The sequence below is a fragment of the Nyctibius grandis genome, chromosome 7 (assembly GCF_013368605.1).
Source record: "Nyctibius grandis isolate bNycGra1 chromosome 7, bNycGra1.pri, whole genome shotgun sequence".
In the NCBI taxonomy this organism is placed as follows: domain Eukaryota; kingdom Metazoa; phylum Chordata; class Aves; order Nyctibiiformes; family Nyctibiidae; genus Nyctibius; species Nyctibius grandis.
The window spans coordinates 35336561-35356738 of NC_090664.1; the positions used below are offsets into that span (position 1 = coordinate 35336561).

The 20178-nt window shown below is 41.6% G+C and overlaps 1 protein-coding gene across 1 annotated transcript in view; it reads right to left on the minus strand.

Annotated features, from left to right (window-relative positions):
• Positions 1 to 1385: 1385 nt before the first annotated feature.
• ITGA8 (integrin subunit alpha 8) overlaps positions 1386 to 20178 on the minus strand; it is a 128786-nt gene continuing 109993 nt past the window's right edge. Inside the window, exons 29-30 of the mRNA XM_068404603.1 lie at positions 5054 to 5176; positions 1386 to 3785 (exon numbers count right to left, since the gene is read on the minus strand). Coding sequence (XP_068260704.1) covers positions 3699 to 3785; positions 5054 to 5176 — 210 coding nt within the window. The 3' untranslated portion in view covers positions 1386 to 3698. The remainder of the gene's footprint in view (positions 3786 to 5053; positions 5177 to 20178) is intronic.

The window sequence follows — 20178 nt, forward strand, 5'->3', positions numbered from 1 at the left end:
AGTTGGGACTTTCTCTCCCCTCCATATCTCTAGGTGTTTTATCAGTTCCCAAAAGGCTTTTTAGTTAATGTATGCCATGCCTACCAGAAGATCCTTCTTGCTAATGGATAAAAAAATCACAGCTAAAAAGTAGAGAAAATCAATGCCTTTTTCAAGAAATGTCTAATGTGGGAAACACATAAAAGCTGTCAGGGCAAAAAAGTTGGAGAAGACACAAAAAATCGTAAATGAGTTACAGAATGGTGACAAGAAAAAATTCTTGCTAACAACCTGGTGGTTAAGTGCAAATTGTATTTGCTAAAAATCTTTAAAGATTAAATCCATAAGTGACAACATATTTAAATGTACTGATCCTTGTTATGTAAATTCTGAAATTTTCATAAAACAGAAAATGTGGCTTGTCATTTGATACTCAAAAGTCTGCTGTATGGATTAAATAACTGGACAGCCTTTCCAAACTTGGCAAGCAGCATATGAAATAAAAGATGAATGTCTCTCTGTTTACTAGATGGCTGTAGTGCTTGTAGCAATAAACAGTTTTAAAAGTCTTTAAGTAACCTCCTGTTTTTTCTGCTCTCTGGACTCCTCCTGTATTCTCAGCAATAAGCAGCTCACCGCATACATTTGAAAGTGTAAAGCTGAATTTTACAGAAAGCTGCATTTAGTAACTCATTACAAAGCTGACATCACTGAAACAAAAGTTCAGTTGTGTAGGGATGTGGCAGAGGTTATCGTGCAGCACATTACTAATATACTGGGGGGAAAGATTATGTCAACTGCCTGCTAGTGTCCACATCCAGGATGCAGTCTCCCCAGGGGATAAACACTCTTGGCAAGCACTGAAAACCAGAAACCTCCTTCGCAAAGCTGTTTGCAATTTGCAGCCAAAGCTACCCACAAATGCTGGGACCCAAGACTACAGTCCTTGACAGCACACGGCTCCAGACATTTCCATGGGGGAAGTTTAATCTACAGGGATGTAGAAATATAAAACAAAGTTTTGCTCAAAGTAACTGTTTGTCAGATCATGTGCCTCTAATTTGGTTTCCAGTGACATTACACAGCTGCAGTTAATGGATTCCAGCCAGGCCCAGCAGTCACTGAGGTTCTTTTTGTTTTAAATTTAGTATCTGAACATGTTTTGCCCATCATTAAAATGGAGAGTAATTGCTCAAAAGTGAACCATAGATGTTACAACTGCAAAGAACTTATTAGGTCACCTAGTCCTATCCTCAGAGCAATGCAGGATTGAAAACACATTGCAACAAACCCTGAAGAGACCTGTGTTTGTTTTGGATTTTTTTTTTTCAATTCTTTTTTTTTTCTTTATTGTAATCATTAATCAGTATATTCAAAAGTTTAAAAAATAACAACAAATGCCAGTGTAAACATGCTTCAGGTATATACGTAATATAAATTATTGCACATACAAAAGTCCTATGTCCTTGTGGTGCTATTTTATCAGAGTTGTGCAGATGATGTGACTGTTATGAGCCAGCTGATCTTATTTCACAAGCTGCTACACACAACACGTCAATATTTACAAAAGCTAGAAGCTCAACTGTCTTTTTCATGGGAGGATGTTTTTGCCTGGAATGCATGGGATACAGAGGTGTGTGAATATGGGACAGGCTTGCTTTGTGGTGGTATTTATCAGTTTATCTCTCTAATCTACAAGGGGTCAGCCCAAACCCATTTGGGGGAAGAGTGCTCTTAACGGTTTTCTGGGGGACTAGGAAGTGGTCAGGCCTCTCCATCCTCAGAAAACGGAGGTGCTTCACCTCCGTTTTCTGATGTATGTGTCTCCTTCTCTCACTAAGTCTCATGGGCACACTGCATCTAATAAGCTAAAGACTCCATAAAGGTCTTGCAAATTTGCCTTAGATATGAAGATGGAACACACCTGCTCTGGTTTCCTAGCTTCTGCTTGGATTTCACAGCTCAGCCTGTGTGCAGGAAATGCTAAAACAGTAAAATGTCCTGTCAGACTGACAGAAGTGGCAACGTCTCATGGCTAGTCCTGTCCCGAAGTCTTAAGTAGTAGAAGGGCAGTTATCTAAAAGTAGCCAAGGAGTGACAGAATGGATGAAGCCATTCGCTGATTAAGAAGCTGAGATGGATTGGAAAGAAAAGGAGATCAGAAGGAAAGTGTGGTGTAGGTTTCAGAAAATGAACAATCCCTCCTGAAGTTTACACAATATAGCTAATTTCATACTCACAGGCAGCACTGGAAGACTCAAGCTTTCAGGCACAAATTTGCAGATACAGAGCTTAGAGGCCCTGCCTGGATAAGGACCTTTTGCTGATAGAAGAGAAAGAATGAAGCCTCTCTTCTTCAGAATCTTTGATCCAGAAAAAAAAATCCTAAATGTATATTTTTACTGTTTACCTCAAAATATCTTTCCTTCTTTTTGTTCATGCTTGGCTGGCTGGCATCCTATTGTTCTGCATAAATACAAGTCCTGTCCACCTTCCCAACAAGACTTTGTTTAAGCAATAATTACATTCAGCCCTAAACTTTGCTGAAATCAACACTTTAAATATGCTGCTAGCTTGTAGACTGTAAAACAAAGTTTTAAAAAGGCAAAGATTTCTTTAGGTGAACAAAGCATTAGGATCTATGACACAAATTAAACAGAAGATACAATGGCAGTAGCTATTCCGTTTTAAGAGGCCATTTCAACAAAGTAACAGGGGAATGGCAAGGAAAATTTATCCTAGCCCCAAACCCCCAAGCCTTCTCAATATCACCAGTGTGGCTGTGTTAATTTAAATCAGTGTTTCACAAATGACTGTATCCTGTGTCAGCTGTACAGGTGTCAGCCATCAGCAATGGGATGAGAGGGTGACTCATCCCCTGCTGTGTACCATGCTATATCTATGCATGGATTTAGTCATCTGGGTGTAATACTGCCAGCTCTGGGTTGAAAGAGGTGCAATATGTACTGTCGTTTATCATATGTCTTGTCTTGTAAAACGTTGCATAAACCCTCTGCTTTGCAAAACACCTTCTAGCCAAGAAAGATGTGTTCTGTGTGTACAATGGATTTACTTTTCTATTTACATGCAATGTAAGTACATGATTTCTATTTTTTTACTTTCTTCTCTCAAAATCTAAGTTGATGATTATATCAGATACTTATCCTGAAAAGGTGGAAAAATAAATAATTGTGCCCCATCCATAAAGTTCTTTATAGACTACCTTTGTTTTTCAGAAGTACTTTCACAGTACTGATATATTGCTTGTCTCCCTGAGCCATGATTTCATAGAAGTTCTTATTCTTAGGGAGGTGTCAAAGGTATTCTGCATGATACAGTAGCATTCAGAAGTTTTGTCCTGGTCCATCTTCTAGACAATACAGCAATGCAGGTGTTCTCTCCTTGGGAGATTTGGGTTTGTTCTGGAAGCATCTCAGGATACCACATGTGTTCAAAAGCATCTGCTGAAATGTAGACTGACTGGTACATGGCATAAACATTCTGTTCAGTGGTGAGTACGTTTGTAAGGCAGTGATACAGCTGCCTTCTTTGGCAAGGATGGCCATCATGTGGCATGTTCTCAGAACATTACATAGATCAGATTACGACATCACGTCACTTGCAGGTACAAAGGAGGACTGGTGGAAGGAATTCTTCATTTAATCCTCATTGTTTCTAGTCTCAGGCAGGGTTCTGACTTGAACTGTCACTCTCTTCCTCTATGCATCAGTAGTCTTGTTATTTGTCAGTTGTTCCCTGTCAGCCATGTCATCTTGAGGAGGTCTAGCTCTGTCAAAGAAGCCACACTGCAGAAAACAATCAACAGAAACAAAGGTGTCAGGGTAAGATAACCACAGGAAGACTCAGCTGCAGTTTGATTCTTCCCTCAGTCAACCTGAAAGGTCGGGTACAATCTATGGCAGGCTGATAGACTGTGAAGCTTTTTTTGTTTCTATTCAAATCGTTCCCTATGAAAAATTAAAGTTTTTGATGCAAGGCATTGAGTTCCAAAGTATAGCTTTAAAAATTCAAATAAAAGCTGTCTTTGCAGGAGATCTAAAGTTGTTCTGAATGCTGATACTGACTCTAATGAGAAAACTACTAATTTCAGTTTGGCAAGACACTCATTCAGAAAAGATACTTGGATTAACAGATAGTAATAATAACAGGGTGGAATATGTGTTAGGAAATGTGCACAGGACAGTGCTGTGACCTAGGCTAAAGATCACTAAAGATGAGATTCCTCTCACCTAACTTTAACTGCCTAAAAGTTACCATTTTGGTCGAAAAGTTGAAAGTTACGTAGCCTTCACAAGAGGTCAAAGGAGAGTACCACCAAAAGGCAATTCCTCTCATCCTCCCATGTTTTAGACATAGCTTTTTGCTGTTGTTAACTGACTAGGCGAATCTGGAAAGTTAGCATAGGCTGGACACCTAACCCATAACCTTTAGGCATCTAAAGACAGATGAACCATATCCTAGCTTAAGAAATTATTTTAATTTTTTTTTTAGTGGGAACTGGGAGGGTGGCTGAAAGCTACGTTGGCTCCTCGTAATATAGCAGTTTCCAGTAACTTGTCTTAAAACTTGTGAAGGGAGTGTAATGACCAACACAGAACTAGAAAACTTTAAAAACAGAAGAGATGACATACTAATATAAAGGAAAATCTTCTAAAAATTAATTCTCAAAGCTGGGAGTGTTGTTACGTGCTGACAAAAACTGGAAATTCCTGAAGTATTCAGAGAAAACAAAGTTAGAGTCACTTCTTTTTGAACCTAAACATCCTGAAAAAGAGGATCATAGGTCTTGGGAAACAGAGCCAAACTCCGTATGCCCATGTATAATCAGACTTTAATAATAAAGGAGGACTTTGAAAACAAGTTCCCCGCATAAAGGTCAGTGACACTAGCATGTCAGAAGTGCCAAAACAAAAAAGACACATGTGTATTGTTGCTTTTGCTCCAAACTGTTAAAGAACACAAAATTCCAGCCTCTCTTTCTTATCTGTTAGTATCTTCCAGAATCTTTCAGGGTTTTTTTTAAGACAACAGTAACAGTAATAATGCAACATACCTTCCATAAAGCTAGGGTCAACATAGCTAGTACCAGTAATCCAAGAAGTATTGCTAGTATTATAACCCATAAAGGGATTACAAAGGAAACATTTGGAGTGGACCAAATGACAGATGTTCTGATCTGAAATGAAAAGAATACATTAAATGAACAAAAATTAAACAAGTAAAGCAAATCTGACAATAGGATACAGAGGTTTAAACATTCACTTGAATAGCGTTTTGCAGATTAGAAATACACATTGCTTGGGATTCGCCCATGTTGGCTTCATTTACTGCAAGTTCCTTTCCACTTGTTCATGATAATTACTAGAAATGGGATTCACACATAAAAAAAGCCTTATTGTATCAGACATACAAATAATTTTCTCTTAATATAGAGTAGCAAAAAATACCCTTCTGTGCAGATGCTTCAAGAAGATTCAAGGAGCAAAGTTCTACTCACATGTATGCTGGTACAGCCTAGGCCAGTATAACTGACTTATGCTGAGTTACTCTGAAACAATGGTTTACTTCACCCCAAACTCTTAATTCAAACCACAATAGATACCAGCTACATTATTCTATTTTCTGCTGACATATCAGTATACATTTTTTCCTATGACTTGCGCTTCAGCTAAACAGTCCAAAAATGAAACTCAAGCAGAGTGCATTGTCCTTGTGATAAAGCCTACCACACAGTATGACGTTACTCTCCTTAAAAGAAGCCAAGCATATGGAAGAGGACACAGCCTCAAGCTTTGCCAGGGGAGATTCAGGTTGGACATTAGGAAGAATTTCTTCTCAGAAAGGGTTATTAGACATTGGAATGGGCTGCCCAGGGAGGTGGTGGAGTCACCATCACTGGATGTGTTTAAGAAAAGACTGGACATGGCACTTGGTGCCATGGTCTAGTTGACAGGGTGGTGTCAGGGCAACGGTTGGACTCGATGATCCCAGAGGTCTCTTCCAACCTGGTTGATTCTGTGATTCTGTGATTCTGTGACTATTACCTAAATGGGAAATAAGCATGAAATGCTCTCTTATTGTCTGAGGCTCTAGAAAGCAGCAGGTGTGTATAACATGAGTTATCAAAGGTTTTAATTGACTTGGCAAACTTCTCTCTTTAGACCTTCATCTTGACAAAGAGTAATAATAACCCTTCTGTATTTCTCCTCTGGGGACCATCCACATAAGTAACCTTCTCCTCACTCTCCCTTCCATACCTTGTACCAAATTTATTCTACGGTCTCAGACTCCACTTGGAAGGCTCCTCGTCAGTCTCATTGAGTATTTGCTCTCTCTCTGCTGCTCCCAAGTGAGAAGGAACGAGTTTGAGCTTTCCTTAGCTCCTCAGCCACAATTATGTCCCTTCAGTTTTAGTTGATTTTGTCAAACTTTTCTCTTTATTGTTAGCCTAGGAAGTTATTTGTCTCTGGGGTTTTCTGTTGGACCTCTCTCATTTACTCCTGGTGTCCCTTAAACAGGGTAAGTATGTGACAGATGGAAGTTATTTTCTTCATGACAAGATGAAATTGGTTTGCAGAGCAAACTGATTACACAAACTCCTAAATGATCTTCCTCTTCAGTGCTTGAGGTATAGCTAGGAAATCTACTCTTCTTAATAGGTTTCTTGGCTATTGCCCAGACACTGATCTGCACTCATTGCAAATTCTCTTTCTACTTGTTTTTTTGCTATTAACTCACTAGTTGACGTGCCTGAAATTTAGCACAACACTAACTTGTTCATTCCTGGAACAGCATCCTAAGTTTGAAGACTGGACACAACTTGAACTGTAGTCCAGTTCAAAATGAATTCCATTTATGTCTCTCTCACTTTTCTCCTTGAAGATGGCAACTTCCAGCCTTTCTGCAACATCTGTCTCATCCCTCTCTCACTCTTTCTCATGATCAGCATACTTTCCTAGACTTTTGTCCTGGTTTGGCCTAAACCAGGCCGATTTTCCTTTCAGTGATTTTTACTTTCAGCTAAGTCTCCTCTAAGTAACTGCACTTTCTGAAACTAACTGCATGTTTTTGCGGACAGTGTCTGCTTCCAGGACTGATAACGCTCGAAGTTTGTAGTTATCACTGAGGCACCGGTAGGGATGTTGTGCAGAAAGGCTCTTGCTGTACTTGTTCTTGAGAGAAACCAAGGTCACTGCTGAATTCCTCACTGCTTACGAGTGAAGAGCCGAAGGGGGTTCGCAGCTGCAGGGGGGAGCGGACAGGGCAGGTGACCCAAAATTGACCAACGAGGGTATTCCATCCCATACACGTCATTCTCAGTATAAAGCGGGGGGATCACGAGGGTCTCACTCTCTTTCTGCTATGGCCGGTGTCCAAGGAGGACTCCGTCTGTTTTCCTGCTGCCCCCGATCCCGATCCGTGCGTTCCTGAATCCAGCTCTTGACCGTCGCTAGGCCCAGCCTCGGCCTTCCCGGAGCCTGCCCTGCAGTGCCGGTGGTGACGTGGCTGACTTCAGGGGAGCTCAATCTTGGTTTTGTATATATATTTGTATATATTTGATTATTTCTATTATTGTTATTATACTCTTTTTCATTATTATAGTTTATTAAAACTGTTTTAACTTTTCAACCCAGAAGTCTCTCTCCCTTTTCCCTTTCCCTTTCCCTCTGGGGGGAGGAAGGGGGATAACAGAGAGCATCTGCCGCAGGTTTAATAGCCAGTCCAGCTTTAAACCGTGACAGATTTATTGGCGCCCAACGTGGGGCCCGAGAGAAGCTCCGACAGGTTGCTCTGATAAGTCGAATCCCAGCTCCAGTGGGAGGAGACCCGGAGAGCTCAGCCAAGAGAGTATCAGATTTCTTCCTTTGAGATTTACGAGGGGTTGGAAATTAAAACAGATAGCTAAGATGATAATGTTATTTGTGAGCCTTGTGTTACCTCTTTTCTTTATAAAGCTTGTTTTAGAGTTAAGTGTAATAATACCTTACTTGCCGTATGTGCTGTGTGTTAGTGCTTTCATGTGGTTTAACAGGGCGTGCTGGTCGAAATGTGTCATTTTGGTATGGGTTTTGATACCGATTTATTATTCCGATCTCTTATCTCTATGATACAATGATGGGCAGCTTTAATCGCGAATCGGTAGCTGCGCACACCGGGCGTCTTCTAACTGATTTTGATAGTATCTGCTCCTTTTTTGCCAAGCTGATTCCTGCAAAATTCGAACAGGGTGTGCTTTTATTTGTGTGTGTCCTAAATGTGTTTCTGGTGTGGTATGTGATTAGATGTCAGTGCAGTAACAGCGGGAGGTATCATGCTGCCCCTGTAACCAGGAGAAAACACGGAAAGAAATCAGCTAGTAAAGTGAAGGATGATGACTCAGAGCCTTCTAAGGCAGAGCCAGCACAGGACCCAGGTGAGGGCCCTTCTCAGTCAGAGTCAGGGCCTGACACAGATGGGGGTTTCCTTGATCGTCTTTTTAAAGAAGGTCCATTACACAAGAAGGACAAGAAAGGTCCTTCTAAAGCAGAACAATCACAGGAGGACTCGGACTCGGAAGTAGAGATAACCTACCACTCCTTATCCCTGAAAGAACTGAGAAATATAAGAAAAGACTTTAGTCGTTATGACGGTGAGCCAATTATTACCTGGTTGCTCCGATGCTGGGATAATGGGGCAGATAGCATAGAATTGGATGGTAGAGAAGCCAGACAGTTGGGATCCCTGTCCAGAGACGGTGGTATTGATAAGATGCTTCCAAGAAGGTCGAACACTATCAGTCTCTGGAGGTGACTCTTGTCAGCTGTAAAGAGCAGGTATCCCTACAAAGATGATGTTATGAGCCACCTAAGCAAATGGACCACTATAGAAAAAGGTATTAACTACCTTAGAGAACTAGCTGTGCAAGAGATCATTTATAGACACCCACAGGAAGTTGTAGATCCTGTAGATCCTGATGAAGTGGAATGCAACCGATCCATGTTCCGGAAGGTTGTGAAGAGTGCTCCACCAACACATACCCATACATTGTCAATATTAGTCTGGGGAGAAGATGCTATGGCACGACCTAGTGTGGGCGAAATGGCTAACTATATGCGACAGTATGAAGATAGTATTTCTTGCCCACTGCAGGCCGTGTCTCGGCTGTGGAAAAACTGACTAAGGAGAACAAGGACTCATTTAAACAACTGTCAGACAAACTGTCCAGGATCGAGAATAAACTTGAATCTCTACCTACACAGGCCCGCGTTGCAGCCTTTAGGAGGAAACGCCCTCCTACTGGACTGGCTCAAAGGAAACGGAACACGTCACGAGGTATCCTGTGTTTTACCCTGCGTGATTATGGGGAGGACATGAACAGATGGCATGGACAACCTACCAGTACCCTACAGGCACGAGTACGTGAGTTGCAAGCTAACAGAAATACCAGAGAGAATTTTCCTAGGAGGATGGCTGCTCCAGTTACCAATGAGCAGGACCCCAGTCAGGGTAGATGGGCCTCAAATCCCTTTTTTCCAAGAGTGAATAGGGGAAATGAAGGTCCAATCCCCGTGAGCTGCACGAATCCAATCTTTAATTAGAGGGGCCCTGCCTCCAGCCAGGAGGAGGAGAGGGATAACCGGATTTATTGGACTGTGTGGATTCGATGGCCTGGCACATTAGAACCACAAAAGTATCGAGCCCTGGTAGACAGTGGTGCACAGTGCACCCTCATGCCATCGAATCATAAAGGGACAGAATCTGTCAGTATTTCGGGAATAACAGGGGGATCTCAAGAGTTATCTGTATTGGAGGCCGAAGTGAGCCTAACTGAAAATGAATGGAAAAAGCACCCCATTGTGACTGGTCCAGATGCTCCATGCATCCTTGGCATAGACTACCTTAAGAAAGGGTATTTTAAGGACCCAAAAGGATATAGATGGGCCTTTGGTGTAGCAGCTGTAGAGACTGAGGACATTAAACAGCTGTCTGCCTTGCCTGGCCTCTCAGAGGATCCTTCTGTTGTGGGGTTGCTGAAAGTTGAAGAACAACAGGTGCCAATTGCTACTGCCACGGTGCACCGATGACAATATCGCACCAATCGAGACTCCCTGATCCCCATTCATAAACTGATTAGACAATTAGAAAATCAAGGAGTGATTAGCAAGACTCGCTCACCCTTTAATAGTCCTATATGGCCAGTGCAAAAGTCTAATGGAGAATGGAGATTAACTGTGGACTATCGTGGCCTAAATGAAGTTACACCACCTCTGAGTGCTGCTGTGCCAGACATGCTAGAACTTCAATACGAACTGGAGTCAAAGGCAGCCAAGTGGTACGCCACCATAGACATTGCTAATGCATTTTTCTCTATTCCCTTGGCACCAAAGTGCAGGCCACAGTTTGCTTTTACCTGGAGAGGTATCCAGTACACCTGGAATCGACTGCCCCAGGGGTGGAAACACAGTCCTACTATTTGCCACGGACTGATCCAGACTGCACTAGAAAAGGGTGGAGCTCCAGAACATTTGCAATATATTGATGACATCATTGTATGGGGTGATACAGCAGCAGAAGTTTTTGACAAAGGGGAGAAAATAATTCAAATTCTTCTGCAAGCTGGTTTTGCCATAAAAAGAGGCAAGGTCAAGGGGCCTGCCCGGGAGATCCAGTTTTTAGGGATTAAATGGCAAGATGGGCGTCGCCAGATCCCGATAGAGGTGATCAACAAAATAACAGCCATGTCCCCACCAACTAACAAAAAGGAAACACAAGCCTTCTTAGGCGTTGTGGGTTTCTGGAGAATGCATATTCCAGATTACAGCCAGATTGTACGCCCTCTTTATCAAGTGACCAGAAAGAAAAATGATTTTCAGTGGGGCCCTGAACAACAACAGGCTTTTGAACAGATTAAACAAGAAATTGTGCATGCAGTAGCCCTTGGACCAGTCCGTATGGGACAAGATGTTAAAAATGTGCTCTACACCTCAGCTGGGGACAATGGTCCTACCTGGAGCCTCTGGCAGAAAGTGCCAGGGGAGACTCGAGGTCGACCCCTAGGATTTTGGAGTCGAGGATACAAGGGCTCTGAGGCCAATTACACTCCAACTGAAAAAGAGATACTGGCAGCATATGAAGGAGTTAGAGCTGCCTCAGAGGTAATCGGTACTGAAGCACAGCTTCTCCCGGCACCCCGATTACCAGTACTAGGCTGGATGTTCAAGGGTAAGGTTCCTACTACTCATCATGCAACTGATGCTACATGGAGTAAATGGATTGCATTAATTACACAGAGGGCTCGAATAGGAAACCCTAATCACCCAGGAATCTTAGAAGTGATCATGGACTGGCCAGAAGGCAAAGACTTCGGAATGCCACCAGAAAAGGAGGTGACACATGCTGAAGAAGCCCCACCGTATAATGAACTACCAGAGGATCAAAAGCAATATGTCCTGTTCACCGATGGATCCTGCCGTCTTGTAGGAAAGCATCGGAAGTGGAAAGCTGCTGTATGGAGTCCTATACGACGAGTCACGGAAGCCACAGAAGGACAAGGTGAATCAAGTCAATTTGCAGAGGTAAAAGCCATCCAGCTGGCTTTAGACATTGCTGAACGAGAAAAGTGGCCAAGGCTGTATCTCTATACTGACTCATGGATGGTAGCAAATGCCTTGTGGGGGTGGTTAAAGCAGTGGAAGCGAACCAACTGGCAGCGTAAAGGTAAACCTATTTGGGCTGTTGAACTGTGGCAAGATATTGCTGCTCGGCTAGAGAAACTAGTCGTGAAGGTACGTCATGTAGATGCTCACGTACCTAAAAGTCGGGCAACTGAGGAACATCGAAACAACCAACAAGCGGATCAGGCTGCTAAAGTGTTCCAAATAGATTTGGACTGGGAACATAAAGGTGAACTATTTTTAGCTCGGTGGGCTCATGACACTTCAGGTCATCAAGGGAGAGATGCAACATATAGATGGGCTCGTGACCGAGGGGTGGACTTAACTATGGACTCTATTGCACAGGTTATCCATGATTGTGAAACATGCGCCACAATTAAGCAAGCCAAACGGTTAAAACCTGTGTGGTATGGGGGATGGTGGTTGAAATATAAATATGGGGAGGCCTGGCAAATTGACTACATCACACTCCCTCAAACCCACCAGGGTAAACGTTATGTGCTTACCATGGTGGAGGCGACCACCGGATGGCTGGAAACACACCCTGTGCCCCATGCCACTGCCCGGAACACTATCCTGGGCCTCGAAAAGCAAATCTTGTGGCGACATGGCACACCAGAGAGAACTGAGTCAGACAATGGTACTCATTTCAAAAACAGTCTCATAGATAACTGGGCCAAAGAGCATGGCATCGAATGGGTATATCACATCCCCTATCATGCACCAGCATCTGGGAAAATTGAATGATACAATGGGCTGTTAAAAACTACCCTAAAAGCAATGGGGGGTGGAACCTTTAAAAACTGGGATAAGCATTTGGCACAAGCTACCTGGCTAGTTAACACCAGAGGATCTATCAACCTAGCTGGCCCTGCTCAGTCAGACCTTTTACATACAGTAGAAGGGGATAAAGTCCCTGTGGTGCATGAAAGGAATCTGTTGGGAAAAACTGTCTGGGTTCTTCCTGCTACGGGCAAAGGTAAACCCATTCATGGGATTGCTTTTGCTCAAGGACCTGGATGTACTTGGTGGGTGATGCTGCAGGATGGTGGAGTCCGATGTGTCCCTGAAGGTGATCTGATCTTGGGTGAGAATACTTAATTCTGAACTGCATGATGTTAATTGCTGCATAATACTAACAGTGTTCATAAGTGTCTTTCAGGTTGAAGCAGTGGTGATGAGACCGGAGCTAGCTGCAAGTGGCGTCCAGTAACCTCCTCGAGACTGACATCTTTAACCTGCAACCCGTGGGCATGAACTGTGACAAAGCTCATACCATCTCTCCTACCCTGGGAGACTCCTAGCCAGATGGAAACCCACAATCCTGAACTAAATGAACTTGATGAACTTTTTTTTTCTATAGAGATGAATCATAAACTAATGTTATCTGTATATATTTTAAAATGAAAAGTTAGTGGTGATCTGAGTATGACGTGAATGGTATGGAATAAGGGGTGGAATGTCCTGGTTTGGCCTAAACCAGGCCGATTTTCCTTTCAGTGATTTTTACTTTCAGCTAAGTCTCCTCTAAGTAACTGCACTTTCTGAAACTAACTGCATGTTTTTGCGGACAGTGTCTGCTTCCAGGACTGATAACGCTCGAAGTTTGTAGTTATCACTGAGGCACCGGTAGGGATGTTGTGCAGAAAGGCTCTTGCTGTACTTGTTCTTAGAGAAACCAAGGTCACTGCTGAATTCCTCACTGCTTACGAGTGAAGAGCCGAAGGGGGTTCGCAGCTGCAGGGGGGAGCGGACAGGGCAGGTGACCCAAAATTGACCAACGAGGGTATTCCATCCCATACACGTCATTCTCAGTATAAAGCGGGGGGATCACGAGGGTCTCGCTCTCTTTCTGCTATGGCCGGTGTCCAAGGAGGACTCCGTCTGTTTTCCTGCTGCCCCCGATCCCGATCCGTGCATTCCTGAATCCAGCTCTCGACCGTCGCTAGGCCCAGCCTGGGCCTTCCCGGAGCCTGCCCTGCAGTGCCGGTGGTGACGTGGCTGACTTCAGGGGAGCTCAGTCTTGGTTTTGTATATATATTTGTATATATTTGATTATTTCTATTATTATTATTATACTCTTTTTCATTATTATAGTTTATTAAAACTGTTTTAACTTTTCAACCCAGAAGTCTCTCTCCCTTTTCCCTTTCCCTTTCCCTCTGGGGGGAGGAGGGGGGATAACAGAGAGCATCTGCTGCAGGTTTAATAGCCAGTCCAGCTTTAAACTGTGACAACTTTTCATTCTGCAAGCACCAGCAGATCTGTCTCCCAGCTACTGTCACGCTTAATTGTAAGACACTTTGGTATAGTCCTTTCCACTTACTACATCTTTGCAGCCAACTGTCCCCTACTCAGACACAGCGCTTAGAAAGATGGCAGTCTGGTGAGGTCTACTCATGCATGTATTTTTTATAGTACCCCTCACTGTTATGGGACACAGATCATAGTTGAAACTAGGAACAAAGTTTCTACATGGGATACCACTTTCCTTCTACCAAAGCTTATACTGAGGGTTACATAGAAAATTCTGAGACACTGCCCAGTCCTTCTGGCATTAGCACGTTAGCATTGACCTGTACCCTGAAGATTAAGCGCTTGCAGTACTGGCCACACCGTCGTTGATCTAACAAACGCATTCAGCTAATACACTTCTCTGGTGCAGCTCTAAATAGTTATTACTCTAAAAGTCTTCAAAAAGATTGCATATACAAAGAATAAATATGTTAGCCAATTAAAGCAAGAAAAAATTATTTCCAGGCAAACAGAATTACTAAAAGACCCTGTGAAATTTCAGCCCTGGGTCCCAATGCAAGGGCAGAGAAAATGAGAAAAAGGTCATCTGAACTGTCTGCAGAGATTCCTCCCAGAGAAAAGCCAGTTAAGGAAACAGATGAATGCAAGTAAAAGGCTTATGCGGCTAGGGAAATCGGAAGGGATGCAGACATGACAGGCTGCATGAAGCCTGTAGCAAGCAATGAGTTCAGCTGTCCAAGGAAGAAAGCATCTCCCTTCTACTGCTTGAAAACCCTCATGAATGCTGTCCTGAGGCAAGCCTTGAAGACCTGATCACATAAAGCACAAGACTTGGGAAGTGCTGACAAAAATTCAATGGGCCCCAAGACAGCAAAAACTGAGGCTGATTAAAAAAACTCAACTCATCCACACTGTGTTCTTCCTCTGCTGGCAAAGGCTGTGGTACCACAAGCAAGAAGTTATAATTTTTTAAATTATTATTTGAAAAAGGATCTGAAACTATCAACATACAGTGTACATACCTGATTTACGTAAGGTCTGAGCTTCACTACAGTTTCTGTTCTAACACTATCATTTGCCTAAGCATGTTGCTGTGGAGCTGGAGCAGTAAAGTGATAGATCATTTACCACGATCATCTTAACAAATATTTGTAAACAACAGTAAAAAGCAAACCCAAGGGCTTTCTGTCCTCTCAAGTTTGACAAAATGACTGACTCCATTTTACAGTAAGATCAAACCCAAGGGAAGACCCGTTTGCCTGCAAAATTTTGATTTAGCCATTTCTGGTATTGATAGCTTGAGCCAAATTCCTAGGTGGCATAATGTGACTGAGATAAAGCAACAGGAGTTGGAGTCAGCATCACGGCTCTGGGCAGGGCTGTACAACATCAGCAAACCAGAACACAAAGATTCTGGCAAGCTGCTGGCCAGCTATGGATGGGTTGGTAGAGGGACAGTCTACTGAAACTGTACACCCTGAACATGGAAATTATCAGAATGGGCAGGTACTTCTATAGGAAGGATTTGTTTGTTTACAGATTTCTTAAGATAGTATTTGACTGAACCACAGCTGTCTCCTTGGGCATCAAGTCCACTTTCATCCAATCTAAGGCAACAATTTCAGCAACACAGGTGCTCTCAGACAGGGGTGAGCTAAGCTGCTGCCTCGTGTTGTCTAGGATCTGAATTGCTCATGGGGCTGCCTACTGATGGCACAGGAGCACAGCAACTAGACTCTTAAATAATGTGCTTCAGTTCACTGTTCAAAATTAGGTGGGGTCGATCCCGACCTCAAAGCATGTTTGAGATCCTGCTGAAGTCAGTGGAAACCGTCTATTTCATTAGGGACGGTGGATTTCATTAGGCTTTGGATAAAGCTGATAGTAGTGCATGCAACTACAAGTACCTATGTAGCCATTCCATGTATTCTTTTATGCATCACTTCCTAGATGTTTGCTGTATTTTGCATATTGTGTTTCCTTTCCTCTTCGGCTAAGGCAACCCAGCTCTTCTTGTGATACCTATAGAGCCCCTATCAGCATGGATCCAGATAAGGACATCTGAGTCTTCCTGAGGATACACTGTAACCAATTAGTAGTGGTGTAGCAATGCTCAGCCTTGCTTGTACTGCATGAGTTTGTAATCCTCTCTCCTTTCTTTCTTCTATCATTCTGCCTTTACAGACAGTAAAGTGCAATTTACAGTGTAATTTCTGTAGCTCAGCTGGAGGCTGACAAATGTTAAAATATAAACAAGAGACCATAATCTTACAGAAGGGCAGAGCATCATGTTTATAATCCTTAGATTATCATCAATGAGTAAAACAGACAGCAGAAATTAGGTCTATCCTGTATCAATCAGAATGGTGCTGCAAAGCTGCCACATCTCTTCTCTTGTAGCAGGAGTGACGCCAATGGTTAATGAAATATTTGCCTGCTAAAATCTTAAAACCAGCTTGCCTCACCCACACCCTTTTCCCATGAATCCTTCTTTGTCTTAGGTTTTTGAAAGCAAGGGAAGGGCTGTGCTAAGTGCTTGAGATTTATTTCCTGAGCAGAGAGTTATATGTAGTCGTCAGTCTCACTCCTGTCCCTGGGTTACCTCATTTTGTACTCTATACAAAGACTTGCAGGGCTACTAATGCAATTCCTGGTGAACAGTTTGACACTGCAAGTCCTGAACACCCACAGAGCTGAGGCAGAAGCTGGAGGGGAAGAATGAAACAAAGCATCCCTTCAGCTTTGCCTGCCTCATTTCACTATTTCCACAGAAGACTGTCCCTCCTCCATCCCATGCTGTCCACAACAGTTTTACAGATGATTTTGATTTAAGACAAGTTTGCATTATTCAGCTTGGATTTCTGTTCTTCTCCATGTGGTAGGTTTAGTACTGCAGGATCAGAGCCAGGGAACATTTTGGGAGGGATTTATCTGTTTTCATCTAAGGTGGCCAATATGAAGAAGTGGAATTTTTACACAAGTGTTGTGTGTTGGCACAGTACTTTAGGTGCATGTTGGCTTTCCTCTGCATTCAGGGTTAGAAGACTTTCTTATACCTAACACTGAAAACAGTGGTTGTTTCTCTGTCAGGCTGGTGAAAAGCACACCTCACAGATGGAGGTGTCTGACATTTGGCCCTTCACACTGCTAACATCTCACACCTTTTGTATGCAAGGGGATGACAAGGAATGCCATCTGGCTCAAGCACCGAGATGAGGGTGAATCCAGCTTGAGAGTTACAGACAGAGCCTTTGTCTGCTATTGGAAATAAAATCCAAGCTCGTCTTAGTATGGATGCTGCCTGATATTCTTAACTTCAGAATCACTGTTGCTGCTCCATGAAAGTCACTTGTTGCTCATTAAAGTATCTCTACAGTGGGGATTTTATTTTCCTTTTTTTTTTTAATGTGCTACAGTTAAGCACATTGTAAGTAAAGAAAGGAAATATTAGTTTTTTTGCCTACAGTTTGGATTTTCCTCCTGATTTTGATGCTACTCAATGTAGCCTCAAAAATATCTTTGATTTCATTGAACGGCAGCACAACGCAGAGAAGCACGTGTGGTAAACTGCCAGTTCATCAGCAGGCCCTTGTGGATAGATGGGAATGAGGTTTTACTGGTGCAAACATCCAGCATCAATGGGCAGAATGCAGTTCCTGCTAGTGAGATTCTCACAAAGCGATTTTTTCCCTCGTCTTTAAAAGACACACTTAAAAAAAACTTCCTCATTGTTTAATCTCCCACTTTAAGAAACAGTAGCTAAATTAATTATTATTCTAATGCTACTTCTTTTACTACCCATGATGACCTTCCTCTAATCTTTACTCATTTTGCTTACAGAGGCTGAGAAACAGGAACTCTTTAGTACTCCTACATGTTCCCATCCAACCTTTGCAGCATGATGTTCTTGTATGTTCTGAAAAAAATGCTCAAAATAGAATGTAAAAGCTCCCTTGAGCTTGGAGTAATAATTAATAATTTATGTTTTCACTTTACAAATGTTTGTGCAAATATATTTCACAAGGAATATAAGCACAGTTAAAATGAAAGCACTCATCACCATGTAATAGCTAAAAAAGAGTTAAAAGCCTTAGTCTGAAATCAGTTTTACTCACTGTAGGTCACTGATCAAACAGTTTATACTAAAGGCATCCCCTTTGAAGATCCTATCAAGCATTTAAGAAAAGCAATCATATTTTATTTAACTCCAAAACTGGCTCAAGAATCATAAATTAAAATGGAACAAATTACTGCTTATTCTAACTCTATACTTTTTATAAAAAAAAGTATTATTTCACCTTGCACATAAAATTCACCAATTAGGATAGTATTATTTACCATAATAATACCTCTAAGAAAAAATGACAATGTTCTCTTGAATGATACAGCTGTTAGCAAGGAAATCCAATGAGTTGTATAATATATAGCTGTAATTCCAGGCCTATCAAAATAAATAAAAATACTTTTAGAGATTTCAGTGGATTTTGGTTTAAGCTCCACTATGTTCCAAGCTAACTTCCTGTTTGATGCCATTTTCACTCTAATGTTTTACTATAAAAGATTTAGACTTTTTTACTTTTACATAACCTTTCACACATCTATGTATAATGACCCTCTGTTCAAGATACAGACCTATATGCCATGATGATGGAAATAAAGACCTCAGTGCTGCAAATATGTAAGCACATACATACATGACTGTGTATGTTACCAATGTGTATGGGATTATTTATACCATTGAAATTAAATGTACATATCAGTCTGCAAAACTGGAACCCAGTGCTGTATGAGTTAAACGAAGGACATATGCTCTGTTCTTTTAGAATATATTCTCTTCACTATATAAACTGTAAGGTGTTAGCTGATTATTAAATATATATTTTTGACAATTAATTTTAAAATATTAAAATCTTTATTCCACTTCCACCCTTGCATTGTCTGAAAGAAAACCATAAACTTCCAAATAAAATTTTGGAAACTTTTAACACACACTAGTGATCTTTCTCAGAAGGAGCAAAAATATTAAACATTGCCCAACTTCAAGCAAATATTTCTTCTTGCAAGTGGAACATCAAAAGAGCTTGTGCATATAACACATCAAGCTGTAGAGCTGGCAAGCACCCACTGCCATGTCCAGATATGAAATGACATAAAAGCGCTATCATTTTTCAACATTTTACAGTTGCCATTACAGGCATTTTGCTGTAAATCATCAGCACCAAATAACAAGCATTATACTGGCTGGAGTAAGAGAATAAAATGCTTATCTGATCACTTGGTAGATCATCTGACACTTGTTGAGAACAGCAGGCTATCACCTGGGGTAAAGAACTTTAGTCCAGACGAAGGCACCACTATCAACAGAGTTCTGCACAACATGTGTTTCTGGTATGGAACACATGCTGCAAGAAAATAAAAAGAGCCTGAGTATATCTGTCAGCTTGGAGCCTTTGAACCTTTCTGGATGATTACTGCATTAAGCATCAAATCTCTCTGGTAAAATCGTGGTTCTCCTGATGTTAGAGGTTGGAGTCACTGAGCACATAGGACTAAGGTTTCACCTTGTGTCTTCCCAAAGCAAGTATCAATTAACCATTCAATTTGTGCTTGTTCAAAATAAAACTTTATAGCCTGTATCCTCTAAAATATATTCAATGTAAGCTGTAAAGTGTATTATGATGTTGGTTTCCCATATAAGAAAATATTCTGTTCCCTACTACTACATCTCAACAGATTGATATGATGTATTTGCACCAGCATTTAGCTTGGAAAAGTTTGTACTGAGGTTACCTTTTAAACGAAGGACTGTAAATGATAAATCTTTATAAAGATGAGAACAATAAGCTTTCACATTTCAGACTGCTCTTATACTAGAATCAAATTTTGCACTCATATTTTACTTATTTCCATCAGTAATGACAAAATAGAGTGAATTTTAACCCTGGAATTAGACACCATAAGAAGCAAATTCCTTTAAATTGCTCCCCAAACTCAGTGCTTTGGCATCAGCAAACAATTAAATCAAACTTAAGCCTCCAAGATTAATTTTTCATATAATAATCCAGGGCCATACAAATCTTGTTCTGCAAATAAGAACAGTGCTTTAGTATCTATCTATCTCATCCGTAGGGATCACCAGGTAATTTCGTATCTTGCACCTTATGTGCTGTGAGGTGGAAACGCTAGAGAAGCACACAGACCTTTCTGAAAATCAGGGTATCAAAGAAGCTTAATACAGGTAAGAGAGAAGTTGCCATAGACAATCCGT